The sequence below is a fragment of the Podarcis muralis genome, chromosome 15 (genome assembly GCF_964188315.1).
Source record: "Podarcis muralis chromosome 15, rPodMur119.hap1.1, whole genome shotgun sequence".
Lineage (NCBI taxonomy): Eukaryota > Metazoa > Chordata > Lepidosauria > Squamata > Lacertidae > Podarcis > Podarcis muralis.
The window spans coordinates 44,259,623-44,287,407 of NC_135669.1; the positions used below are offsets into that span (position 1 = coordinate 44,259,623).

General features: G+C 48.3%; 1 protein-coding gene and 2 long non-coding RNA genes across 3 annotated transcripts; all 3 read left to right on the forward strand.

The window, feature by feature from the left end:
• The first annotated feature begins 4,542 nt into the window (after positions 1-4,542).
• Positions 4,543-7,589, forward strand: LOC114585794 (uncharacterized). The gene is made up of 2 exons (XR_003703990.2): positions 4,543-4,588; positions 6,367-7,589. It is a non-coding gene; the product is annotated as an uncharacterized LOC114585794 (long non-coding RNA).
• Positions 7,590-10,543: 2,954 nt separating this feature from the next.
• On the forward strand, positions 10,544-13,530 carry LOC144325659 (uncharacterized). The gene is made up of 2 exons (XR_013390867.1): positions 10,544-10,576; positions 12,308-13,530. It is a non-coding gene; the product is annotated as an uncharacterized LOC144325659 (long non-coding RNA).
• Positions 13,531-15,912: 2,382 nt separating this feature from the next.
• Positions 15,913-26,411, forward strand: ERAL1 (Era like 12S mitochondrial rRNA chaperone 1). The gene is made up of 11 exons (XM_028707501.2): positions 15,913-16,109; positions 18,059-18,220; positions 18,911-19,038; positions 19,141-19,218; positions 19,535-19,581; positions 19,677-19,738; positions 21,193-21,305; positions 22,191-22,556; positions 23,691-23,840; positions 23,967-24,047; positions 25,371-26,411. Exons 1-11 carry the CDS (start codon positions 15,995-15,997, stop codon positions 25,491-25,493), a joined length of 1,425 nt encoding a protein of 474 aa, XP_028563334.2. The 5' UTR covers positions 15,913-15,994; the 3' UTR covers positions 25,494-26,411.
• The last annotated feature ends 1,374 nt before the right edge of the window (positions 26,412-27,785 follow it).

The window sequence follows — 27,785 nt, forward strand, 5'->3', positions numbered from 1 at the left end:
TCCTCGCAAGTAAACACACTTTTTCAAGAGACTTCAGTCTGGGTTGCTTCCAGACGTTTGAGCACCTGTCCCCATACATTCGCACCAAGTTTTGAGGCAGTGTGTATGAATACCATTTTTTAAAAAAACAGATAAAAACATTAAAAAACGTGGGAAGAAAATGCAACTGAAAAGCTGGCTGTTAAAATCAAATTAGCCTGAGGTCTAGCGCCCACAAAGGCCTTGGAGTCACAAGTTAACAACTCCTAAATTCTATTAGGAACGTGGGTGATCCCCTAAGGTCAAAGGAATATGGGTGTGCAGTTTAGTTTGGGGTCAGGAACCGTTTTCAGCCTGAGCGCCACATTGCCTTCTGGCTGGGGTGGGTGAGGCCAGAGGCAACAGTGGGCAGAGGAATGAATGCAAAAATTACCTTCATACAGCAGGCTGGTTTCTATGCCCGCATTTGCACACCTCTCCAAGAAAGTGCACAATTCCTGGACCAGGAAAATTTGGCCACAGTAGTTCATGCAATGGCAACTTCCAAGACTGGATTACTGCAATGCGCTCTGTGCATGGCGTCCCTTAAACCTGATCCAGAAGCTGCAGTTGGTGCAGGATGCTGCAGTCCGATTGCTGACAGGAAGGAAGGCCTTGTCAGCACATAATTCCTGGGCTCAGAGATCTGCACTGGTTGCCAATTTGCTACTGAGCCAAGCTCAAGGTGTAACTATTAGTATAAAAGGTAAAGGGGCCCCTGACCGTTAGGTCCAGTCGTGGCCGACTCTGGGGTTGCGGTGCTCATCTCGCTTTACTGGCCGAGGGAGCTGGCGTACAGCTTCCGGGTCATGTGGCCAGCATGACTAAGCCACTTCTGGCGAACCAGAGCAGCGCACGGAAACGCCGTTTGTATTCAAACCACTGACCTGATTGGCAAGCCCTAGGCTCTGTGGTTTAACCCACAGCGCCACCCGCGTCCCATATATATGTGTGTGTGTGTGTGTGTGTGTTTGTGTGTCATTCCACTCAGGAGGTTTTCCTATAACACAGACCAAATTCCTTCAAAAGCTTTAGGTGACAAGTTCCTGCCAGCATCAGCTTTCTGCAGAGGAGACCCACTGAAATTAATGGACGTGACGCTGGGTGGGCCCTCTTTGGCCTGGCCCAGCAGGGCTCTTCTGAATGAATGGGTGGCTACCTTTCCCTGTCCCGCCTGCCCTCCACTTTTGCAATCTACGCGGCCAGATTGAAAGGAGCCCAGATGCCTCCCGCGTCCAATTCCATCTGGCTGGGCTGGGCCCCTGATAGCAGGGCAGAGACACGTGCAGCCTTAATCGGTCCCTGACAGGCAAGCCTTCCAGGAACCGCCACCCCTGCGGACAAACAAGCTTGCGTCAAGTCAGCCTCAGACAAGAAGAATGCGCTCCATGGGCCCATTTCTCTGCCTTGACCATTGAGGTGGCCCCCTCTTAGGAACATGCACACAAAGCTGGTGGTCTGCCTGCCCCCCAAAAATAAAGCAGTCCATATGGTTCTGAATCAAGGGCTGTTTTCAAGGGACACAGGGAGTGGCAGATCAAATAAAGCAAGACCCCCCCCCAGCCCTTATGTTTATTTAAAAAAATATTTTTATTAAACAAATTTAACAAATCAAATTATAAACCAAATATAACCAATTACATTTCCCCCCTCCCTCCAAAGACTTCCCTCAGCTCCCCTTTCTGATTTATTTATACATATTATTCTCTGCATGTTATAAAATTGTACGTATCATTGCCTTATCTATCATATGTTCTGCTAATAAATTGGTGGATGTTTATTCAAAACCTGCCAAGGAATCCAAATCCTTTTGTTGTCTTTCTAGATCATTTGTAAATAGTTCCCGTTCTTCCTTAAAGTCACGGTTGACCTTCTCACACAGTTTATATGTTAACTTTGCCAACTCCGCATAGCTCATCGGTTTTCCTTCCCAGCCCTTATGTTTCTGAAGTAAGGAGTTGATTTGAAATAGGAACAGAGAAGGCAAGATGGCTCGCAATGAGTTGCTCAGTCAGTAGAGCATGAGGCCCACGTTGGGCAGAAGATTCCTGCATAGCAGAGGGTTGGGCTAGATGACCCTCAGGGTCCCTTCCAACTTCACAATTCCATTAAGATTCCTTATCCTGAGTCAGCAATGACAAACCTAGACAGCATCTTAAAAAGCAGAGACATCACCTTGCCAACAAAGGTCCGTATAGTTAAAGCTCTGGTTTTCCCAGTAGTGATGTATGGAAGTGAGAGCTGGACCATCAAGAAGGCTGATCGCTGAAGAATGGATGCTTTTGAATTCTGGTGCTGGAGGAGACTCTGGAGAGTCCCATGGACTGCAAGAAGATCAAACCTCTCCATTCTGAAGGAAATGAGCCCTGAGTGCTCACTGGAAGGACAGATCGTGAAGCTGAGGCTCCCTATGAATGGAGCATGTGTCCTAGAATGTTAATGCTCGGAACATTAATGCTTAAGGCATCACCTGGGTAGCAGGAAAAGGAATAATGGAAAGTAGAGACCTTAAAAAGGGAGGCTGGGCTTGACCTCTTCACCCTCATGAAGCTCCCTAGGCCAGCCTGGGGCCATTCACCTTGCAGGGTCATTGTAAAGGGTGAGTTGGCTAGAAGAGGCACAAACTCTACCCTGAGCAACTTGGGATATACAATCCCGTTAAAATTACAAGATAAATTAGGTAAAGGTAAAGGTACCCCTGACCATTAGGTCCAGTCACGGACGACTCTAGGGTTGCGGCGCTCATCTTGCTCTATAGGCCGAAGGAGCTTCCGGGTCATGTGGCCAGCATGACTGAGCTGTTTCTGGCAAACCAGAGCAGCGCACGGAAACGCCGTTTACCTTCCCACCAGAGCGGTAACTATTTATCTACTTGCACATGAAGTGCTTTCAAACTGCTAGGTGGGCAGGAGCAGGGACCGAGCAACGGGAGCTCATTCCGTCGTGGGGATTTGAACCGCTGAAAAAGCTATGGTTTTCCCAGTAGTGATGTATGGAAGTGAGAGCTGTACCATAAAGAAGGCTGATAGCCGAAGAATTGATGCTTTTGAATTCTGGTGCTGGAGGAGACTCTTGAGAGTCCCATGGACTGCAAGAAGATCCAACCTCTCCATTCTTATGGAAATCAGCCCTGAGTGCTCACTGGAAGGACAGATCCTGAAGCTGAGGCTCCAAGACTTTGGCCACCTCATGAGAAGAGAAGACTCCCTGGAAAAGACCCTGATGTTGGGAAAGATGGAGGGCACAAGGAGAAGGGGACGACAGAGGACGAGATGGTGGGACAGTGTTCTCAAAGCTACCAACATGAGTCTGACCAAACTGTGGGAGGCAGTGGAAGACAGGAGTGCCTGGCGTGCTCTGGTCCGTGGGGTCACGAAGAGTCAGACACGACTAAACGACTCAACAACAACAACAACAAATCCTGAGTCATCGAGCTCACTGCTGCCTACAAGGACTGGCAGCAGCTCACCAGGGTTTCAGGCAGAGGACATTCCCATACCTCACTTGCAGGTGCAGAGTGGTTGAGCTTGCAACCTTCTGCATACAAAGCATTGCATTGCATAGCAAAGCATTTTACTGCATTGCCACTGAGCTATGGGCTTTCCTGAAATATTTAGGAACCTAAGAAGCTGCCCAATACAGTGGTACCTCAGGTTAAGAACTTAATTCGTTCTGGAGGTCCGTTCTTAACCTGAAACTGTTCTTAACCTGAGATACCACTTTAGCTAATGGGGCCTCCCGCTGCCGCAGCGCGATTTCTGTTCTCATCCTGAAGCAAAGTTCTTAACCCGAGGTACTATATCTGGGTTAGCGGAGTCTGTAACCTGAAGCGCATGTAACCTGTACTGAATCAGGTAGCTATGGGGGTCTCATCCCACTCGGGATTGCCTACACTGACTGGCAGCGGCCCTCCAGGGTCTCTGACGTGGGACATTTCCTAGCCCACATTCCTGGGTCATAGAATCACAGAATGGTAGATTTGGAAGGGGGTCCCCCAGCGGTCATCTAGTCCCACCCCTTGCAATGCAGGAATCCCAGCTTAAAGCACCTCCAGTGAAGGACACTCCATTGCTAATCCATTCCACTGTCCAGCAGCCCTTACTAAGTTCTTCCTAATTTTCAGCCTTTCTTGTCATTTGAATCTTTTGGTTCTGGTCCTCACAAAAATAAGCTCGCTCTGTCTTCCATGAGAGAGCCCTTCAGATATTGGAAAGTGGCTATCACTTCACCTCTGGGTCTCCCCTCCTCTGGAGGACAGGGCTTAAAGGAGGCGGGGGGGGGAGCACCTCTCTCTCTTAGGAACTGGTCCTATTTCAGGGGGCCGGCGCCCGGCGGGTCTCTCCCTCCCTCCCCACCTGATGTCCTCAAAGTACTTAAATTTCCTAGAAGTTGCTGGTGGTGGGTGGGTCAGGGTGTGGGGTGGAGGGGAGCCAAGTTCAGGCAAGGGGGGGCTGAAACGGGTTGGCAGGGCTGAGCAGCTATGCAAATAAGGCCCAGGGTATATAAACATCTGCTTCAAAAGCCCCCACCAGATGCGGATCTTGGAGGGCGTCCGTTGCAACTCAGAATGGTAAGCATACAGAATGGGGCAGGTTATTAGGGCTGTGTCTGGATAGCTTGCACTGTTTTAGATCCCTTTTTCTAAAAGAATATTTGCACTGCTTTGTTGTATTTTTAAAAATTAATAAATAATATAATAATAAATTTTATTTATACCCCGCCCTCCCCAGCCAGAGCTGGGCTCAGGGCGGCTAACACCAGTAAAATTAATGTAAAAACATAATGGGGGGACGGACCAATTTAAAATACAGGTTAAAATGCAATTTAAAATGCAGCCTCATTTTAAAAGTAGTCCATAGATCAAAACCATAAAGGGAGGGAAACATATATACGCATTTTGTGTTTGACTTAGTTGGAAGACACACACAAACACAACACACATTTATATTATATGTATTGGCTGGCATTAAAAACAGTAATATTTCCCTGAGAGTTATCTGTTCATTTTAACAGATTTCCTCTCTCTTGCTCTTATTTTGCATAGCCTCGTTGTACACCGCTTAAAAACTATGGGTGTTAAGCAGCATAAAAATGCCTGGAATGAATGAATGAATGAATGAATGAATGAATGAATGAATAAATAAATAAATAAATAAATAAATAAATACCATATGATTTTTTTAAATTACTTGCAAGAGGGCTCTTCAGGACGTCTGAAGCAAGAGAGAATAAATTAAACCCAGTTAATATAAGACCTAATAATTTTAATGGGTCTCCTCCGAGTATGACTCATTTGTTTGCGGGAGGAGGTGTGGTGGTGGAAGAACCCTTAAAACGAATCGGGGTATGTTGTTTTCCTGAGGATGTTTGTCCTACTCAGAGTAGACCTACTAATATGAACGGACACAACTAATTTAGGCTCCACACTTGAGTTAAGCCTTAGGCGGCTACAGCCCTTTTGGTAGATGACTTAGCAGATTTTAAATATTAAGCACTTAAGAAATGCTATTAAATAACTCTGGCTGTGGGGGGGGGGGGTCAGCGGCGAAAGATTTCTGCATTGCAGGGGGCTGGAGTAGATGACCCTCAGGAGACCCTTCAAATTCTATATATATATATAGAATTTTTGTGCACTTGTACCGCCCCTCATGCACAAGCCTTTCTTCCTTGTTTTCCACAAGGAGCTGCGTATGGGTCTCCCCTCCACCCACCCTATATTCTCCCTACAACGACTGCACCAGGCAGGCCAGGCTGGGTCAGTTTTAGAGCTGAGAGGGGTCTGAACCCATGGTTCTCTTAACCCAACTGCAGTCCAGTACTCTAACCACTATACCACACTGTGCAGCACTAAAAAAAAGGCTGTGAGAACCTGCCGCAGATGGGTGTCTTGCCCAGTACAGCATGCATTGGAAGTTTTAAAACAGATGTTAGGTGGTCACCTGTCGGGGATTCATGAGCTGTGTTTGGAAGGGGGTTGGACTAGATGACCCTTGGGGTCCCTCCAAATTCTACGAAAATAAACCAGCCTTTTCCTGCAAGATGGTGCCCTCCAGATGCTATGGACTACAAATCCCATCCTCCTTGACCGTGCTCCATGCTGGCTGGAGATGATGGAAATTGTAGTACAAAACTAAGTTTGGAGACAGCTGATACACACATTAAAAAGAAGAAAGTAAGTCCTGTTTTACCTCCTGGCGTGAGAATGAGACAGTTGCACCATTGAGCCTGGCACTGTGTGAATGATTAAAGTTTGGCAGAGTCCACATGTCAGCTTTGTGGCAGGGGGAGCGGGTTCGAATTCCCAGTGTGAGTTTCCCACACCTAAACCTCCATTCCTTCTCCTTCCAGCTCCCCACTCGCCAAAGTCTGCTGCGGAGCGAAACCGACCCACTGAGGTTTCAGGCTGGATATCATCATATACTGTAAGTTGGAATGAGACACTACAGTATAGATGATGTACTACCTTGAACTCCTGGAGCCGCCGAGATCCCAAAGCAACCCTTTCGTTGTCCTCAGCGCTCCCCACCGGAGCTGAGCTTGGGCTGAGCCCAGCTTGGTTGGGGTGGGAGGGTAGAAATTGATTATTTTGAAAGCGCAGAGCCCAGCTTTATTTTTAAGGCCTTTCCACCAGTGGTCTTCACCCCACCAGAATGACTGTGAAATATGGGACCTTCTCTATCTCCGCCGCCCTTAACTCTAGGTATTTCAGAGCAGTGCAGTTCACCTATGGAACTCCTTCCCACAGGAGGAAGTGATGGCTACCAGCTTGGATGGCTTTAGAAGAATAGACAAATTCAAAGAGGGCTATTAATGGCTACTAGCTGCAATGGCTCCATAGTTGGAGACAGTGAGGCTTCTGAATACCAGTGTTGGAAAAGACAAGAGGGGAAAGGGCTCTTGGGTCCTGTTTGCAGGTTTCCGATAATAGGATCTGTTTGGCCCCAGTGAGAACAGGATGCTGAGCTAGCTGGGCCATTGGCCTGTTCCAGCAGAGCTCTTCTGACCTTCTTCTATGTCCCTCCAGATGTTGCTGAACTCAGCCCCTTCTACCCTGATCTTTGCAACATCTGGAGGACCACAGGGTCCCTATCCCCGACAGTGATGAGGGGAAAGGCACCCTTCTTTAGTCTCCCATTGGACCACAGGAAATATATCTAAGAAGTTGACTTATTGGCAGCTCAGACTGTGTGACTTTTCTAGCCCAGGGTTTTTCACCTGCCTTAGCAGCAGTTCTTCAGAAATAAGATTTTCCCTTCATCCTTTTGGGGAAAAAAGCTAGAAGCAGCTTAGAGTTTGTGTTGCCGGGATGTGTGTGGGTGTGTGCAACATTGACTGGACAAGAAGAAGAAAATGCAATCCTGCTCAGAAGACAAATCTTGCGGGGTGTCAGCAAAACCGTTACCATTACTGAGTTTAGTAATGGTAATGGTTCTTCTGCCATCTTGCCCACCATCTGACTCCACAGAAGCAGGAATTTCGGCTTCATCTGATGACAGGGGGCTCCTTTTCACATTGGCCTATATCAGGCTGCTTGCTTCTCGCTCCTGTAAGAAATAAAAAAAGTTATGGAAGCTTTTGCATTTCCCTTTTATTTGCAGAGGGAGGGGTTCACAAGGATGGCCAACTGGAGCACTGCCATGGGTCTACCTGTGGTATTTATTATTATTTATTTATAAAACATTTGTATAGTGTGTTATATAAAATATATAAAAGAGGTTGACACCAATAAAAACATACCAAAAAAGGTAAAAATTAGACACCAATCAAGAACATGGAAAGATGCATTCTTAATTGCCTGTGTAAGCCTGGGAGAATGGGAAAGTTTTCAGCAGACATTTTAAAGTTGAAACAAGAGGCGCCTGCTGAATTTCCAGTGGCAGTGAGTTCCACCAGACTGGGTCAATGACACCAAAGGCTCAGTTTCTCATTGCTGTTGGAGGAGGGCTATTGGGAATGCTGTGCCCCAAAATTCTGAAGCCAGCACTGCAGGAAGAGGGAGAATTAGAACACAATCCTTGAACGTTTCAAATTGTGCCACAGGTTTCTCGAAAGCACATCTGAGCTCTGTTGAGGAAAAAATTGCAGAAGCTTGCCCTCCATATAATCTTAGAATTGTAGAGTTGGAACCCCAAAGGTCATCCATTCCAACCCCCCTGCTGCCATGCAGGAATCTCAAATAAAGCGTCCCTGACAGATGGCTTTCCAATCTCTGCTTAAAAACCTCCAAGGAAGGAGAGTCCACAACACCGTTCCGCTGTCGAACAGCTCTTACTGTCCACTCCCTGCCTAAATCCACACACACACACACCCGGGAACACTGTGTGGGCTTTAGGGTGGTTTGTGAAAGGTGTGTGTGGGGGGGTGAGGCCCCAAAGGGCCCCTCCCTGTGAATGGAGCATGTGTCCTGGAATGTTAATGCTCAGAACATTAATGCTTACGGCATCACCTGGTTAGCAGGAAAATAAATAGTGGAAAGTAAAGACCTTGAAAAGGGAGGCTGGGCTTGACCTCTTCACCCTCATGAAGCTCCCTAGGCCAGCCTGGGGCCATTCACCTTGCAGGGTCGTTGTAAAGGGTGAGTTGGCTAGAAGAGGCACAAACTCTACCCTGAGCAACTTGGGATATACAATCCCATTAAAATTACAAGATAGGTAAAGGTACCCCTGACCATTAGGTCCAGTCGTGGACGACTCTGGGGTTGTGGCGCTCATCTTGCTCTATAGGCCGAGGGAGCCGGCGTTTGTCCACAGACAGCTTCCGGGTCATGTGGCCAGCATGACTGAGCTGTTTCTGGCAAACCAGAGCAGCACACGGAAACGCCGTTTACCTTCCCACCAGAGCGGTAACTATTTATCTACTTGCACATGGAAGTGCTTTCAAACTGCTAGGTGGGCAGGAGCAGGGACCAAGCAACGGGAGCTCATCCCGTTGCAGGGATTTGAACCGCTGAAAAAGCTATGGTTTTCCCAGTAGTGATGTATGGAAGTGAGAGCTGGATCATAAAGAAGGCTGATCGCCGAAGAATGGATGCTTTTGAATTCTGGTGCTGGAGGAGACTCTGGAGAGTCCCATGGACTGCAAGAAGATCAAACCTCTCCATTCTGAAGGAAATCAGCCCTGAGTGCTCCCTGGAAGGACAGATCCTGAAGCTGAGGCTCCAAGACTTTGGCCACCTCATGAGAAGAGAAGACTCCCTAGAAAAGACCCTGATGCTGGGAAAGATGGAGGGCACAAGGAGAAGGGGGCGACAGAGGACAAGATGGTGGGACAGTGTACTCGAAGCTACCAGCATGAGTTTGACCAAACTGCGGGAGGCAGTGGAAGACAGGAGGGCCTGGCGTGCTCTGGTCCAGGGGGTCACGAAGAGTCAGACACGACTAAACGACTCAACAACAACAACAACAAATCCTGAGTCATCGAGCTCACTGCTGCCTACAAGGACTGGCAGCAGCTCACCAGGGTTTCAGGCAGAGGACATTCCCATACCTCACTTGCAGGTGCAGAGTGGTTGAGCTTGCAACCTTCTGCATGCAAAGCATTGCATTGCATAGCAAAGCATTTTACTGCATTGCCACTGAGCTATGGGCTTTCCTGAAATATTTAGGAACCTGAGAAGCTGCCCAATACAGTGGTACCTCAGGTTAAGAACTTAATTCGTTCTGGAGGTCCGTTCTTAACCTGAAACTGTTCTTAACCTGAGGTACCACTTTAGCTAATGGGGCCTCCCGCTGCCGCAGCGCGATTTCTGTTGTCATCCTGAAGCAAAGTTCTTAACCCGAGGTACTATATCTGGGTTAGCGGAGTCTGTAACCTGAAGCGCATGTAACCTGTACTGAATCAGGTAGCTATGGGGGTCTCATCCCACTCGGGATTGCCTACACTGACTGGCAGAGGCCCTCCAGGGTCTCTGACGTGGGACATTTCCTAGCCCACATTCCTGGGTCATAGAATCACAGAATGGTAGATTTATAAGGGGGTCCCCCCAGCGGTCATCTAGTCCCACCCCTTGCAATGCAGGAATCCCAGCTTAAAGCACCTCCAGTGAAGGACACTCCATTGCTAATCCATTCCACTGTCCAGCAGCCCTTACTAAGTTCTTCCTAATTTTCAGCCTTTCTTGTCATTTGAATCTTTTGGTTCTGGTCCTCACAAAAATAAGCTTGCTCTGTCTTCCATGAGAGAGCCCTTCAGATATTGGAAAGTGGCTATCACTTCACCTCTGGGTCTCCCCTCCTTTGGAGGACAGGGCTTAAAGGAGACTGGGTGCCCTCAGCACCTTTCTCTTAGGAACTGGTCCTATTTCAGGGGGCCGGCGCCCGGCGGGTCTCTCCCTCCCTCCCCACCTGATGTCCTCAAAGTACTTAAATTTCCTAGAAGTTGCTGGTGGTGGGTGGGTCAGGGTGTGGGGTGGAGGGGAGCCAAGTTCAGGCAAGGGGGGGCTGAAACGGGTTGGCAGGGCTGAGCAGCTATGCAAATAAGGCCCAGGGTATATAAACATCTGCTTCAAAAGCCCCCACCAGATGCGGATCTTGGAGGGCGTCCGTTGCAACTCAGAATGGTAAGCATACAGAATGGGGCAGGTTATTAGGGCTGTGTCTGGATAGCTTGCACTGTTTTAGATCCCTTTTTCTAAAAGAATATTTGCACTGCTTTGTTGTATTTTTAAAAATTAATAAATAATATAATAATAAATTTTATTTATACCCCGCCCTCCCCAGCCAGAGCTGGGCTCAGGGCGGCTAACACCAGTAAAATTAATGTAAAAACATAATGGGGGGGGGGACCAATTTAAAATACAGGTTAAAATGCAATTTAAAATGCAGCCTCATTTTAAAAGTAGTCCATAGATCAAAACCATAAAGGGAGGGAAACATATATACGCATTTTGTGTTTGACTTAGTTGGAAGACACACACAAACACACACATATTTATATTATATGTATCGGCTGGCATTAAAAACAGTAATATTTCCCTGAGAGTTATCTGTTCATTTTAACAGATTTCCTCTCTCTTGCTCTTATTTTGCATAGCCTCGTTGTACGCCGTTTAAAAACTATGGACGTTAAGCAGCATAAAAATGCCTGGAATAAATAAATAAATACCATATGATTTTTAAAAATTACTTGCAAGAGGGCTCTTCAGGACGTCTGAAGCAATAGAGAATAAATTAAACCCAGTTAACATAAGACCTTATAATTTTAATGGGTCTCCTCCGAGTATGACTCATTTGTTTGCGGGAGGAGGTGGTGGTGGAAGAACCCTTAAACGAATCGGGGTATGTTGTTTTCCTGAGGATGTTTGTCCTACTCAGAGTAGACCTACTAATATGAACGGACACAACTAATTTAGGCTCCACACTTGAGTTAAGCCTTAGGCGGCTACAGCCCTTTTGGTAGATGACTTAGCAGATTTTAAATATTAAGCACTTAAGAAATGCTATTAAATAACTCTGGCTGTGTGTGTGTGTGGGGGGGGAGCGGCGAAAGATTTCTGCATTGCAGGGGGCTGGAGTAGATGACCCTCAGGAGACCCTTCAAATTCTATATATATATATAGAATTTTTGTGCACTTGTACCGCCCCTCATGCACAAGCCTTTCATGCACAAGCCTTTCTTCCACAAGGAGCTGCATGTGGGTCTCCCCTCCACCCACCCTATATTCTCCCTACAACGACTGCACCAGGCAGGCCAGGCTGGGTCAGTTTTAGAGCTGAGAGGGGTCTGAACCCATGGTTCTCTTAACCCAACTGCAGTCCAGTACTCTAACCACTATACCACACTGTGCAGCACTAAAAAAAGGCTGTGAGAACCTGCCGCAGATGGGTGTCTTGCCCAGTACAGCATGCATTGGAAGTTTTAAAACAGATGTTAGGTGGTCACCTGTCGGGGATTCATGAGCTGTGTTTGGAAGGGGGTTGGACTAGATGACCCTTGGGATCCCTCCAAATAAAATGAAAATACACCAGCCTTCTCCTGCAAGATGGTGCCCTCCAGATGCTATGGACTACAGATCCCATCCTCCTTGACCGTGCTCCATGCTGGCTGGAGATGATGGAAATTGTAGTACAAAACTAAGTTTGGAGACAGCTGATACACACATTAAAAAGAAAAAAGTAAGTCCTGTTTTACCTCCTGGCGTGAGAATGAGACAGTTGCACTGTTGAGTCTAGTACTGCATGAATGATTAAAGTTTGGCAGAGTCCACATGTCAGTTTTGTGGCAGGGGGAGCGGGTTCGAATTCCCAGTGTGAGTTTCCCACACCTAAACCTCCATTCCTTCTCCTTCCAGCTCCCCACTCGCCAAAGTCTGCTGCGGAGCGAAACCGACCCATTGAGGTTTCAGGCTGGATATCATCATATACTGTAAGTTGGAATGAGACACTACAGTATAGATGATGTACTACCTTGAACTCCTGGAGCCGCCGAGATCCCAAAGCAACCCTTTCGTTGTCCTCAGCGCTCCCCACCGGAGCTGAGCTTGGGCTGAGCCCAGCTTGGTTGGGGTGGGAGGGTAGAAATGGATTATTTTGAAAGCGCAGAGCCCAGCTTTATTTTTAAGGCCTTTCCACCAGTGGTCTTCACCCCACCAGAATGACTGTGAAATATGGGACCTTCTCTATCTCCGCCGCCCTTAACTCTAGGTATTTCAGAGCAGTGCAGTTCACCTATGGAACTCCTTCCCACAGGAGGAAGTGATGGCTACCAGCTTGGATGGCTTTAGAAGAATAGACAAATTCAAAGAGGGCTATTAATGGCTACTAGCTGCAATGGCTCCATAGTTGGAGACAGTGAGGCTTCTGAATACCAGTGTTGGAAAAGACAAGAGGGGAAAGGGCTCTTGGGTCCTGTTTGCAGGTTTCCGATAATAGGATCTGTTTGGCCCCAGTGAGAACAGGATGCTGAGCTAGCTGGGCCATTGGCCTGTTCCAGCAGAGCTCTTCTGACCTTCTTCTATGTCCCTCCAGATGTTGCTGAACTCAGCCCCTTCTACCCTGATCTTTGCAACATCTGGAGGACCACAGGGTCCCTATCCCTGACAGTGATGAGGGGAAAGGCACCCTTCTTTAGTCTCCCATTAGACCACAGGAAATATATCTAAGAAGTTGACTTATTGGCAGCTCAGACTGCGTGACTTTTCTAGCCCAGGGTTTTTCACCTGCCTTAGCAGCAGTTCTTCAGAAATAAGATTTTCCCTTCATCCTTTTGGGGGAAAAAGCTAGAAGCAGCTTAGAGTTTGTGTTGCCGGGATGTGTGTGGGTGTGTGCAACATTGACTGGACAAGAAGAAGAAAATGCAATCCTGCTCAGAAGACAAATCTTGCGGGGTGTCAGCAAAACCGTTACCATTACTGAGTTTAGTAATGGTAATGGTTCTTCTGCCATCTTGCCCACCATCTGACTCCACAGAAGCAGGAATTTCGGCTTCATCTGATGACAGGGGGCTCCTTTTCACATTGGCCTATATCAGGCTGCTTGCTTCTCGCTCCTGTAAGAAATAAAAAAAGTTATGGAAGCTTTTGCATTTCCCTTTTATTTGCAGAGGGAGGGGTTCACAAGGATGGCCAACTGGAGCACTGCCATGGGTCTACCTGTGGTATTTATTATTATTTATTTATAAAACATTTGTATACTGTGTTATATAAAATATATAAAAGAGGTTGACACCAATAAAAACATACAAAAAAAAAAAAGGTAAAAATTAGACACCAATCAAGAACATGGAAAGATGCATTCTTAATTGCCTGGCAGAATGGGAAAGTTTTCAGCAGACATTTTAAAGTTGAAACAAGATGCGCCTGCTGAATTTCCAGTGGCAGTGAGTTCCACCAGACTGGGTCAATGACACCAAAGGCTCAGTTTCTCATTGCTGTTGGAGGAGGGCTATTGGGAATGCTGTGCCCCAAAATTCTGAAGCCAGCACTGCAGGAAGAGGGAGAATTAGAACACAATCCTTGAACGTTTCAAATTGTGCCACAGGTTTCTCGAAAGCACATCTGAGCTCTGTTGAGGAAAAAATTGCAGAAGCTTGCCCTCCATATAATCTTAGAATTGTAGAGTTGGAACCCCAAAGGTCATCCATTCCAACCCCCCTGCTGCCATGCAGGAATCTCAAATAAAGCGTCCCTGACAGATGGCTTTCCAATCTCTGCTTAAAAACCTCCAAGGAAGGAGAGTCCACAACACCGTTCCGCTGTCGAACAGCTCTTACTGTCCACTCCCTGCCTAAATCCACACACACACACACCCGGGAACACTGTGTGGGCTTTAGGGTGGTTTGTGAAAGGTGTGTGTGGGGGGGTGAGGCCCCAAAGGGCCCCTCCCTGTGAATGGAGCATGTGTCCTGGAATGTTAATGCTCAGAACATTAATGCTTACGGCATCACCTGGTTAGCAGGAAAATAAATAGTGGAAAGTAAAGACCTTGAAAAGGGAGGCTGGGCTTGACCTCTTCACCCTCATGAAGCTCCCTAGGCCAGCCTGGGGCCATTCACCTTGCAGGGTCGTTGTAAAGGGTGAGTTGGCTAGAAGAGGCACAAACTCTACCCTGAGCAACTTGGGATATACAATCCCATTAAAATTACAAGATAAGTTAGGTAAAGGTACCCCTGACCATTAGGTCCAGTCGTGGACGACTCTGGGGTTGTGGCGCTCATCTTGCTCTATAGGCCGAGGGAGCCGGCGTTTGTCCACAGACAGCTTCCGGGTCATGTGGCCAGCATGACTGAGCTGTTTCTGGCAAACCAGAGCAGCGCACGGAAACGCCGTTTACCTTCCCACCAGAGCGGTAACTATTTATCTACTTGCACATGGAAGTGCTTTCAAACTGCTAGGTGGGCAGGAGCAGGGACCAAGCAACGGGAGCTCATCCCGTTGCAGGGATTTGAACCGCTGAAAAAGCTATGGTTTTCCCAGTAGTGATGTATGGAAGTGAGAGCTGGACCATAAAGAAGGCTGATCGCCGAAGAATGGATGCTTTTGAATTCTGGTGCTGGAGGAGACTCTTGAGAGTCCCATGGACTGCAAGAAGAACAAACCTCTCCATTCCTAAGGAAATCAGCCCTGAGTGCTCCCTGGAAGGACAGATCGTGAAGCTGAGGCTCCAAGACTTTGGCCACCTCATGAGAAGAGAAGACTCCCTGGAGAAGACCCTGATGTTGGGAAAGATGGAGGGCACAAGGAGAAGGGGACGACAGAGGACGAGATGGTGGGACAGTGTTCTCAAAACTACCAGCATGAGTCTGACCAAACGGCGGGAGGCAGTGGAAGACAGGAGGGCCTGGGATGCTCTGGCCCAGGGGGTCACGAAGAGGCGGACACCACTAAAGAACAACGATGCTTTTCAATGTTTTTCCTCATTTCCCCTGCAAATGGTTCGCTCTATCAAGGCAGAGGCGTCTTCCAGGTCCAGGAAACTTAGTTCCTGGTCAGAGGCTTGTTTTCTCTCGCAGCTTTATCAGCGGCTTCCCGTCTCTTCCGCCTCCCATTTATTCACTGGCATAAAGTGACTCCCTGCGCTGTTCCTCGTGGGAAATTCGTTGCAGGGATTCAACTCGGGTCACGTGACTGAAAACGGCCACCCTGTGACTGCGGAAAAACGGATATGCAACGGAGACTCTTTCGGAAGTGATGTCATTTCCTATTTCCGGCGGTGACCCTTCCGGTTTCCGCTGGCGATGTGGAAGAAGGGGGGGCAGAGAGTTAAGCTCACCCCTCAGGGTGTACTAAGTTGTGAAGAAATAAAAATAATAAAAATAAAAATAATTGCCCCAGGCTCTTCCTCCGACTTCCGCCACCGAAGCCGCTCTGCCCACTGCCACCCTTGCTCTCTATGGTTCTCCTCTTCCGCTCCCTCCAGCCAATCAGAGGGCACGGCTGCTTTCTTTCCCCTCCCTCCCAGAATGCATTTCGTGCCTCCAAGATGGCGCCGCCCGTCCGCCGAGGCGTTTCTTGAGCTTCGACGGCGCGCCGGTGGTTGCCATGGCGGCGGTGGCGGCGGCGTGCCTGGCCCGGCGTGGCTGGCGGACCTTCGGCCTGGCCGGACTTGGGGCCTCGGCGGGGAGAGGGAGGCCGTCGTCGCGCTGCGCCTGCTCAGGTGGCGTTGGGCTTGGTTAATCTTTGGAACTCGCCGCCGCATGCTGTGAGGTTGTCTCGCTGGCGGGAAGATGGATTAATCTGTAGATTGATCAGCCGAGTAGAAGGCCCAAAGCTTAAAACTTTATAGTTTTCGGGAAAGGGCCACCGGTCTTTAATATTGTTTTTAATGCTGTAAGCCGACCTAGGAGCTTAGGCTGAAGGGTGGGCAATTCATTCATTCGTTAATTATATCTGCTGGCAGGACACCTGCTTTGCATGCAGAAGGCTCCAAGTTCAATTCCAAGTAGCATCTCCAGCTAGCAGCTAAAACACTGGAGAGTTGCTGCCAGCGAAAGTAAACAATACTGAGCTTGTTGGCTTTACTCAGTATAAGGCAGCTGACCGTTTTCTCCTGTGGTTCTGCATGAAAATCCTTTGCCTTAGCGCCCTTCTTCCTGCCAATAGTGCCTCTGTGCTCCTGGCCTTTAATAGCCCTGCTTCCTGGAATTTCTTTGTACAGTGGTACCTCGGGTTAAGAACAGTCCTGTTTACAAACTATTCGGTTTACAAACTCCACAAAAGTGGAAGTAGTGCCCTGGTTTGCGAACTGTACCAGTTTACAAGCAGAATCCGAACAGTGGAAGGGCACCGTCAGCGGGAGGCCTCATTAGGGAAAGTGTGCCTCAGTTTAAGAACAGTTTCGGCTTAAGAACGGACTTCCGGAATGGATTAAGTTTGTAAACCAAGGTACCACTGTATTCCTTAGCCTTCTACCTGCAAAAGTGTTTCTATTTCTAGAACCTGCGTTCACCAGAGGAAAGTGTACGCCTCCTTCCCCTTCTTTCTCAGCAGATTGACTGCAAACACTCTTTGGTTCCTGAGAATTTTCCTGCCTCTCTCATTAACACTAGAACATGTGGTTATCCAATGAAGCTGAATGCTTGAAGATTCAAGACAGTGAAAAGGAAATCCTTCTTCATGTAGTGCAGGGGTCTGCAACCCGGTGCTCCGGAGCCGCATGTAGCTCTTTGACACCTTTGCCGCGGCTCCGGGGCAGATACTAGCGAGGGGAGGAGGCGCATTGTGCGCCCCGACACTCCCCACTGTGGCGGGCACTGTACTGGCTGTGACGTCGCATGGGGGCGGTGCATGCGTTAGTCACGCACCATCCCGACATCACCTTCCCACCCGCCGGCCCGCTACATTGTAAGGGACATGTACGCTGGTCACTGCATTGAAAGGGGGCATGTACGCTGGTCACTGTTTTGAAGGGGAGTGAAGAACACACACACACAAAAAGGTAACTTGTTAATTTAATGTTTATTTCTATGAGGAGGAGTAATTCTGAGGGGTCAAACAAAGAGATAATAAAAAAGTGACAAAAAAGTTATTTTTATAATGACGAGTTTTGCGGCTCCCAGTTTTTTTTTCTTTGGAAACGGGTCCAAGTGGCTCTTTTTGTCTTAAAGGTTGCAGACCCCTGGTGTAGTGCATAGTTAAACTGGAAAACTCACTTCCATAGGGGGCAGTGATGGCTGACAACCTAGATGGCTTTTAAAAAGTAGACAAATGCATTACGATTAGCCATGATAGCTATGCTTTGCCCTCCACAGCTAGAGGCAGGGATATGCCTGAATACCAGTTCCTGGAAACTCCAGGAGGGGGCTCTTGTGCTCAAATCCGCTTGAAGGTTTCCCATTGGGGCATCTGGTCAGCCACTGTGAGAACAGAATGCTGGACTAGTTGGGCTTGATCCAGCAGGCTCTTCTTATCTTCTTATGAGTAGTTGTAATGTTTCCCAGCATTCTGTGCCGTCACACCCATAGTTCAGCTCGTATCAGAGCAAGTTCAACCCCCACAAATGCCCGACATTCTGGGTTCTTGGTCCTGAGGTTTCCCCACCACATCCTTGATCTGCCATAGGAGTGTTTCTAAAATGCTGGTTTTCTCTCTTGTTATTTGCTTTAGGTATCAGCCTCCATTTCTCGAAGGACCCATCCCATCAGGGCAGGATTGTCCCTGCTCGCTTGTATGGAAACGACTCTGCCCTGGATTACATCCTTGGAATTACTAAAGAAGATGCCCCATCTTTGGTTGGTCAGCACCCACCGCCTTTGAGCGCCTTTAAAGGTGAACCTTGACTTCTGTCAGTTATGTTTGGGTAGCAGGCCAACATTGATTTCCTTTGGTAGAAGCTGATTGGAATTATATTATCGTAGGGACATGGGTGGCGCTGTGGGTTAAACCACTGAGCCTCTGGGCTTGCCGATCAGAAGGTTGGCGGTTTGAATCCCCGCGACGGGGTTAGCTCCCGTTGCTTGATCCCTGCTCCGGCCAACCTAGCAGTTTGAAAGCACATCAAAGTGCAAGTAGATAAATAGGTACCACTCCAGCGGGAAGGTAAATGGCATTTCTGTGCGCTGCTCTGGTTCACCAGAAGCGGCTTAGTCATGCTGGCCACATGACCCGGAAGCTGTATGCCGGCTCCCTCGGCCAGTAAAGCGAGATGAGCACCGCAACCCCAGAGTCGGTCGCGACTGGACCTAATGGTCAGGGGTCCCTTTACCTTTACCTTTAATCATCATAATTATTATTATTAGTTGCCAACCCTTCACCCTCAGGTCCCAGGGAGGGCTACACCATTAAAACACAATATTAAAAACGGTTTAAAACAACTTGCAATCACAAAATTAGCCTAGTTCTGGATGTGGAAGCCTTTAGTTTAATCTATTGGGACTCGCAAAGCACTGAGGTCCCATAGAGATTGTTCATGTGAAACCACTGGAAATAGCAAGTGATGTCTGGGCATTCTTTCTGCAGCTGAGCAAGACATTTTGCTGGGGCACCAGCCAGATCAACCTGAGAATCCCAAGATCTTGAGAATTGCCATTATCGGGGCTCCAAACGCTGGGAAATCGACCCTGTCAAACCAGCTCTTGGGACGGAAGGTAATGAGCTGGAGCGCACAGCCTCCATGGGTGTGGGAGGACTGGGGCCGCCCTCCAGCGCTCCCTTGCATTATACAACCCCTTGGCTTCTCTCTTTGACAGGTCTTGCCTGTCTCCAAGAAGGTGCACACGACCAGGCGCAATGCCCAGGGCGTCATCACAAAGGACGATACTCAGCTGGTTGGTATTAAGAATTGGCCCAAGCACTCTCCCTGCCCCAACACCCCAGACATGCCAAGGTTTGGTGCTGTTTGCCCACAGCAACTGGCATTTTGTGGTGTGATACTCCAAAACATGGAGACTCCATGTCCAGCTAACACAGTTGACGGCAGAGCTACCATTCATTAATTGAGGAGTATTCTGTTCTACTCCCTTATAGCAGGAATTCCTCTCTCTTTTTTTTCTTCAGTGAAGTTCTCAATGAGCAAATCCATTTCTTCAGCCAAGTGTTTTCTTAAACCTTTTAAGTGGTTTGATTCTCTGTTTCTTTGCCTAGGTTGTCTTGGACACTCCGGGCCTCACCACACACCTCAAAGCCAAAAGGTATAGAAGTAACTGGAGCCTGGGAGAGAAGCAGTTCTCTTGGGGCTGGGAAGTCCTGAATTCACGCTGTGCGTTTCTTTCAACTTTTCTTTCAGGCATCAGTTGGAAAAAACTCTGCTTTACGACCCCTGTAAGAGCTTGAAGAATGCAGACCTAGGTAGGGGCTTGGTTTCTTTTTCTTCCCTTGACCTCTGCCTCCCCTCATGCCGCCCCTGGGCCACTTAGTGGTCGCCATCCTTTGCTGCTGCAGTGATTTATGTGGTGATGGTGGGAAGGATGTACAGTGGTGCCTCGCAAGACGAAATTAATTCGTTCCGCGAGTTTTGTCGTCTTGCGATTTTTTTCGTCTTGCGAAGCACGGTGTCGGAAAAGTTTTGGAAAAGCTTCAAAAATCACCAAAGTCTTCAAAAACCTCAAAAAAGGCTACCACACCGCGTGCTATGAGTTGCTCCTCGAAGTCAAGTCGCAACTGTATTAACGGTGTTAAGAAAAAGGAAACAAACTTGCAAGACGTTTCCGTCTTGCGAAGCAAGCCCATAGGGAAAATCGTCTTGCAAAGCAGCTCAAAAAACAAGAAACCCTTTCGTCATGCGAGTTTTCCGTCTTGCGAGGCATTCGTCTTTGAGGTACCACTGTCCCAGTGTCCCAGTGTGGTGCAGGGCTTAGAGTGTTGGACTAGGACCTGGGAGACCAGGGTCCAAATCTCCAATTGGCTATGACTCACTGGGTGACTCCAGGCCAGTCACTATATTTCAGCCTGTCCTACCTCAGAAGGCTGTGGGGATATAAATGGGGGGGGGCATTGCTTTATATCCCTTTTTTTCTCTCCATGGAGCTCAAGGTGCCTTACATCATCATCATCATCATCATCATCAATTTATTTATACCCTGCTCTCTCCAGCCAAGACCGGGCTCAGGGCGGCTAACAACCAGTAATAAAAACAAGTTGATTAAAATACAACTTAAAAAACAAGAATAAAATACAACATTAAAACATTAAGATGCAGCCTCTTCACAGGAGGAGAAAGGAAAAAAGAAAGAGGGAGAGAGAATAAAATTGATTCTAAGCCAAAGACCATGCGGAACAACTCTGTCTTACAGGCCCTGTGGAAAGAAATCAGATCCCGGAGGGCCCTGGTCTCATGAGACAGAGCGTTCCACCAGCCGGAGCCAGTGTTGAGAAGGCTCTGGCTCTGGTTGAGGCTAATCTGACTTCCTTAGGGCCCAGGACCACTAGGGTGTTGCTATTAATGGACCTTAAGGTCCTCCATGGGGCAGACCGGGAGAGGCGGTCCCGTAGGTCCTTCCCCTCCTCATTTAATCTCCACAACAACCTTGTGGGGTAGATTATGCTGAGAGTGAGCGACTGACCCAAGGTCACTCAGTAAGCTCTGTGGTCAAGTGGGGATTCGAATTCTGTTCTTCCAGGTCATAGTCCAACACTCTAACCACACTCTGGGCTGCCAGCGCTAGAGGCTGTTTTCCTCCTTGGACCAGCTGATGTTGCCCTTGAGGATCATTTTGCTTTAAGATGGGCTGGTGACTATCTGCTGCTTGGGAGTGAAAGCTTGACCCAAGCTGACCTTGTAACCCCCACTTCCTCCTTTGAAGTGCTAGTTCTCGTGGATGTTTCGGACCATTATACCCGGAACCGCCTCCATCCAGAGGTGCTGAAGTGTCTGGCTCGGTTCCCTGATCTTCCCAGCGTCCTTGTCCTGAACAAGGTGAGTGTGCCCGATTTCCTTATCCCCAAAGGATGGGCTGCAGGGCTAGAGGGTGTAATATAGCAGCAACTTCCATTTATTGCCAAAAGGTTCTTTGTTTGTTCCGTGGTGCAGAAACCACAGCAGAACCAAAAACAGCTGCAGAAAACAATCAAGGGTGCTTGCAGTTTGTTAAAATTTGCACCCTTGACTAAAATTGCCCCCATCTCTTATCAAATGCTTTAGCTGATGGGTCTCCTCTCTAATCTTTGCAGCTCTAACCTTAATCTTGTGTTCCTCTCTCATTCATTGCTACTTTGACTTGCATTTTTATTTTCACTGCTATTTTTTTACCATGCCTTTGGCATCCTGAGGCCTCGATGCCACTCACCTCCAGTTCTGCTTTACCCCTGGAGCCGCTGATGCCGTCTTTCCTAGATGCCACTAATGTCAAGATTTCTTTCGATGTTTTTCAGGCAACAATGCAAGCCAGAAATTCTGGCAAAGGGATAAAGTTCAGTTGAGCCAAGGGGCTAGGGACCAGGCCCCTCAACCACCTGAGTTGATAGAACTGGCCATTACAGCTGGCACATACTACTCATTCCACAATTGTAACTTAGTGTGGCAGCACCTACACTTTGGAACTCCCCACCTATTGACATCAGGCAGGCACTTTCGCTACACATTTTTCAGCACCTGCTAAAAATGTCATTTAGACAAGCCTGGCCAGATGTTTAGGAAGTCAAAAGGCGTTTTAATCTGTTTTTAGTCTATTGTTGCTTTAGTTTTATCTTTTCACAAACTGCTTTGAGGGTCCCCCCCTGCAATCAAGTGGTGCATAAATTTTAGGAAATAAGTGAATAAATTCCTGCAGCTCCTGATTCCCTCCCATTTCTTCTGTTTCAGGTGGACCTTCTGAAGAAGAAATTTCTCCTGCTGTATCTGGTGACGGAGCTGACCGAGGGGGTCGTCAATGGAAAGAAGCTGAAAGTCAAGTCCAGAGTCAAGCCAGACTCCCTTACTGAGGTCACCCAGGCTTCAGCGACCTCTGGACACCCGTCCCCAGAGACCAGGGATCTGGAGGCAGATCAAGGGCCTCAGCCTGGCTCCGGTTTGGATGGTGAAGCCAGTGAGACTGCAGAAGATTCGGACTCAGTTCCTGCAAAGGAGAATAGGAAACACGTGAGGGAGAAAGCCAAGAAGGGCTGGCCTGGCTTCAAGGAGATCTTTATGCTGGCTGCTACGGATAGAGAGGAAGTGGAGACTCTGAAGGTAAATCGCAGGGCTGTTGCTTGGGGTCAGAGTACCAGCTTTGCCATGTGGTTGGTCCTAGGTTTCAGTCCCCAATAGCATCTCCAGGTAGGACTGGGCGGGAGGGAAGAGTTCTGCCTGGCAACGATTTCCTTTGGGGGGCAGGACAAAGGGAAGGCCTTGCATTTTAACTAAATAATGCTTTTATTTGTTTTATGCATAAATAATATTTGTATGCTGCTGTGTTGTGAAAAATATATCAAAGTGGTTTACAGCATAAGAAGGTTAAAAACACGTCAATCAACTGTTGCAGAAGGATGTCTTCTTATTTGCCTTATTAGACTTGGCAGAATAGAAACGTTTTCAGCAGGCGTTTAAAAGTCAGCACAGAAAGGGCGCCTGCTGAATCTCTAGTGGCAGAGAGTTCCACAAGACTGGGCCGATCACAATGAAGCCTCGGTCAGATGTTGTCAGATGAGCCTTCCCACAAAAGGAACGTCCAGTGGCGCTCCTGCAGGTGATCTCACTTGACTGAGCAGCGATAGAAGGGTTCAGGCAGGGCCCGAGGCACCCTGGACCCAAGTTGTTCCAGGTCTGTTATAGAACAAGAGGGTAAGGCTGTCAATAGGTACTAGCCACTATGGCTCTGCTGTAGCACCGCAGTTGGAGGCAACGATGCTTCTGAATACAAGGTGCTGGAGACCGCAGGAAGGAAGTGTGTTCCCGTGCTCAAATCCTGCTTGCGGACTTCCCCTTAAGGGCATCTGGTTGGCCCCTGTGAGAACAGGAGGCTGGGTTGGTGTGCCATTGGCCTGAAGCTGGGAGGCCAGGGTTCGAATCCCCTACTCAGCCACAAAGCTCTCTGGCTGACCTGGGGCCAGTCTCTCTCTCTTTCTCCACCATGTCTACCTCACAGGGTTGTTGTGAGGGTAAGATCATGAGGGGGAGAACCACATCCGCCTCCTTGAGCTCCTGGCACAAAAGAAGGTGGGATGTAAATATGGTATAGAAAATAAAGTAAAATCAAAATGCCAAACACCCTCTGCCCCCCAGAGGTAGTATGGCAAGAATCATGGGACTGTCGAGTTGGAAGGGACCTGCAGGGGACATCCTGTCCAACCCTCCTGGCCTGACCCTGGCTCTTGTTTCCAACAGAGGTACCTTTTGAAGCAGGCCAGGCCAGGCCCCTGGGAGTTCCACAGTGAGGTCCTGACCACCCAGTCCCCGCAGGAGGTCTGTGATAACATCATCCGAGAGAAGCTTCTCGAGTATCTGCCTGAGGAAGTGCCCTACACGGTGACCCAGGTGAGGCAAGGAGGGTCAGGAGGTGATGGGTTGGGACCCCACCCCCCTTCTTCCCTTCCTTACACATCCTAGCAGGTTTGCTCCCCTCCACTGCAGACCTGAGGGCTCCTTCTCTTTTCCTTGCAGAGGACGGAGGTCTGGGAAGAGGGGCCTGGCGGGGAGCTGGTCATCGTGCAGAATTTGATAGTCCAGAAGGAGACGCACGTGGTGAGTACCTGGTCAGAAGGTGTCTCTCTCTCCTCCCGCCACCAGCCAAGAGAAATGTGGATGGGGTGGAGGGCATTCTCAAACACTAACATTTCTGCCAAGCTGTCAATTTGGCATTGAGGGTGGCTATTTTTTTCCCCTAAACCTCCATCCCAAAGCAGTAATGGTAGCGGCCATGAAGAGAGGGACCATCTCCACCATAGGCATTTAAAGCAGCTTCATGCCACTTCAAACAGCTGTGGCTTCCCCCAAAGAATCATGGGAACTATAATAATCATCATCATTTATTATTTATACCCCACCCATCTGGCTGGGTTTCTTCAGCCACTCTGGGCGGCTCCCAACAGAATATTATTATTATTATTATTATTATTATTATTATTATTATTATTAAAGTCATAAAACATCAAACATTAAAAACTTCCCTAAACAGGGCTGCCTTCAGATGCCTTATAAAAGTGAGATAGTTGTTTATTTCCTCGACATCTGATGGGAGGGCGTTCCACAGGGCAGGCGCCACTACCGAGAAGGCCCTCTGCCTGGTTCTCTGTAACTTCGCTTCTCACAGTGAGGGAACCACCAGAAGGCCCTCGGAGCTGGACCTCAGTGTATGGGCTGAATGATGGTGGTGGAGACACTCCTTCAGATATACCAGACCGAGGCTCTTTCAAGGAACTGTGGTTTGCTAAGCCTGCTGAGAATCTTTAGGCAGCTCCCCTATTCCCTCCCACCTCACAGAACTACAATTCCCAGAGCAGTTTACCAAGCGAGTGTTGGAAAATTCAGGACACATAAAAGGGGAAGACCTTTATGCAGCCCATACTTGAACTGTGGGACTCTCTCCCACAGGAGGCAGTGATGGCCACCAACCTGGGTGGTTTGAAAGAGAGTTAGACAAATCCACGTAGGAGGAGGAGGAGGAGGAGGAGGAGGAGGAGAGGGCTATTGATGGCTACTAGCCAGGATGGCGGTTGGAGGCAGCAATGCTCTCTGAATGCTGATTTCTGGAAACCCCATGGGGAGGAGAGGGCTCTTGTGCTCAAATCTTGCTCGGGGAGTTCTCATTGGCGCATTTCATTGGCCCCTATGACCAAAGGATGCTGGACAAGATGGGCCATTGGCTTGATCCAGCAGGCTGTTCTTACCTTCTAATGTAAGCCTTCTTCCCAATAAACTTTCTGTAGTTGCAGATAAGCTTCTCAGCTGGGGAATGGGGTAGGGTGAGCAAAAAAGGATGCCTAGGCTGTGATGCCACAAATGATGAGCTGTCTCGATTCCCACTGACACCCCTTTCTCCTTGGCCTTCCCCTTCCCCCGGAGCAGAAGATGCTCATTGGCTCCCGCGGCCTCCTGATCAGCAAGATCGCCCAGGAGGCTGGCTGTGACCTGATGAACGCTTTCCTCTGCGATGTGCACCTGAAGCTTTCTGTGCAGCTGAAGAAATGAGGGCCGTCGATCCCCCTGCAGCAGCCCAGCCTTGCCACGGAAGGGGCCACTCCAAGCCAACGACAAGGCCCTGCTTTCCTGCTCATGGGTCTCGCCAGCAACCGGCCCCAAGGACTTCTTCCCAACTTCTTCTTCTCTCCTGTCCCAAAGCCTGCAGCAATTGCTTGACGGGGGCCGCCTGGCTCTCCTGCCTCAGGTCCCATTTCAGGCGCGTTGTGTCAAGGGAAGGACTACAGACGGACCCACGGCCAGCACCCGACGATACACAAGGAGGAAACGGCAGTGCCAGGTTGCCAATGCGTATCTTTCACTGAAATTGGGCACATGCACACAGCTCCCTGGTTTCATGCGATGTGGACCCCCAGATCATGCGGCTGAATCTCACGCTCTCTCTGGCTCGCACAGTGACCGCTGCTGGGGTGGGTGTAGGCTTCACTCTGTGCTAGCAGGAGAAGAAAAGCAAACATTTCAGAAGCTGCTGCCTGGAGCCTGGCACTCCCATCTCAGTTTGTCTCCATCACTTTGAGTCGGGGCAATGGCTTGTCTCTTTCAGCCAGAGACCCTTCTGGGCTCTGATGCGGCTGCCGTGCTCTCAATAAATTAAGGTGGTCACTCAGGCAACAGTTTTGTTGTCCCTTACCACTTAGGTCTAATGATCTCAGCCTCAGTGCCCTTCATCTGTAAAATGGGAGCCTTAATGGGTTGTTGAACTTTTTTTAGGATTTTACCCCAGGAAATAAACTGCCACAGGGGCCGGATTACACCGACCGGTGGACTGGATCATGCCCCCGAAACGGACTTTGGACATGCCTGGACTAGATTATTTAGTCCGGATTTATCTTGGGAATTGCTCTTATGGTGAAGGGCGGTATGTAAATCTAATAAATAACAATAAAAAAAGTTTATTATTTAGGGTTACTTTCAATCTTTTGTGGGCATTTACAGAGCGAAATGTATAAAGGCCATTGTTCTAGGAGGGCCCATCCTTTTTAATGGCTGAGGAAAACAGATTATAGTAGTAGTAGTAGTAGTAGTAGTAGTAGTAGTAGTAGTAGTAGTGAACCATCCCTCTACCCATAGTTCTCAGGGTGGTTCACAACATAAAAATACAAGATACAAATAACACAATATACATCTCTGGGTCATGGGTTTGAGTTGCACACTGGGTGAAACATTCCTGCATTGCAGGGGGTTGGGTTCGATGATCCTCGTGGTCCCTTCCGACTCTGATCTACAAGAACAAAAACATACCAGTAACCCCGCCCCTAATACATTCAAAAGGGTATTGGATGTAATCAGCCAAAGGTCTGGCTGAAGTGGAATGTTTTCACCTTGCGCCTAAAGGCGTACAATGAAAAGCAACCCCTGCCCTCTCAGCCTCCAGTTTGCTTTGGGAATCTCCATTTTACATCTGGAGGACCACAGATCCCCCACCCATCCTGACCTACAGGCATGCCTGGTGTGAGGTGTCTGCGCCTTCCTTGCTGCTAACCAAGAGTCCGGGTGGCACTTAGTGAAGATGTAACCATTTTACTATGGACACTAGACAGATTTTTTAGCGTGATGTCAGGTGCTTGAGGCGCCAAGCACACTTTCTTAGGAGCAAAACCCAACAGAAACACAAGTAGAGCTTGTGTCGATGTACACCCACGTAAGATTGCATCGTTGGGTCTGGTCAGAGCAATGGGTACTGGTACTTTTTGTTCTTCTCCATTTTGCAACAGCTGCCTGGGCGTAATTCCTCTTTATTGTTTGCTGCATCTGGCTAACAGGCGTGGCTTGATCCTGTGGCAGCGGAGACCTGGAATAACGTGTCCTCTCTTAACCTCCCACCTTCTCTCTCAAAACAGAGGTCACAATAGTTATGAAATAATAAGATTTATTCCTTGACCTTTGACACAAGGGCCCAGGGTGGCTCGCAGTAAAGCACCTCGTGCCATTTAAAAGCAAGTTAAACAGTTTATGCAATTATTAAAAAACGAGGAGAAAGGGCCAGTGTGGTATAGTAGTTGGAGTTTCGCTCTAGGACCTGGAAGGGACCAGGGTTCAAATCCCCACTTGGCCATTAAGCTCTCCCTGGGTGACCTTGGGGCCCAGTCACTGCCTCTCGGCCTAACCTACCTCGCAGGGTTGTTTTAAAGGGTGAGGGTCATGTACACCAGCTCCTGGAGCTGGGACATTATAATAATTATACTACTACTACTACTAATAATAATAATAATAATAATAATAATAATAATAATAATTACCAATGATGAAATATACAGGGCTGCTACAGTCTCTCTACCCTAA

Excerpts from the sequence above, each read along its gene's own strand:
- ERAL1 (XM_028707501.2), top strand. The coding sequence starts at position 15,995 with ATGGCGGCGGTGGCGGCGGCGTGCCTGGCCCGGCGTGGCTGGCGGACC. Across the intron at positions 19,739-21,192 it reads CTTGAAGAATGCAGACCTAG|TGCTAGTTCTCGTGGATGTT; the intron begins GTAGGGGCTTGG and ends CCTCCTTTGAAG. Across the intron at positions 23,841-23,966 it reads TGCCCTACACGGTGACCCAG|AGGACGGAGGTCTGGGAAGA; the intron begins GTGAGGCAAGGA and ends TTTTCCTTGCAG.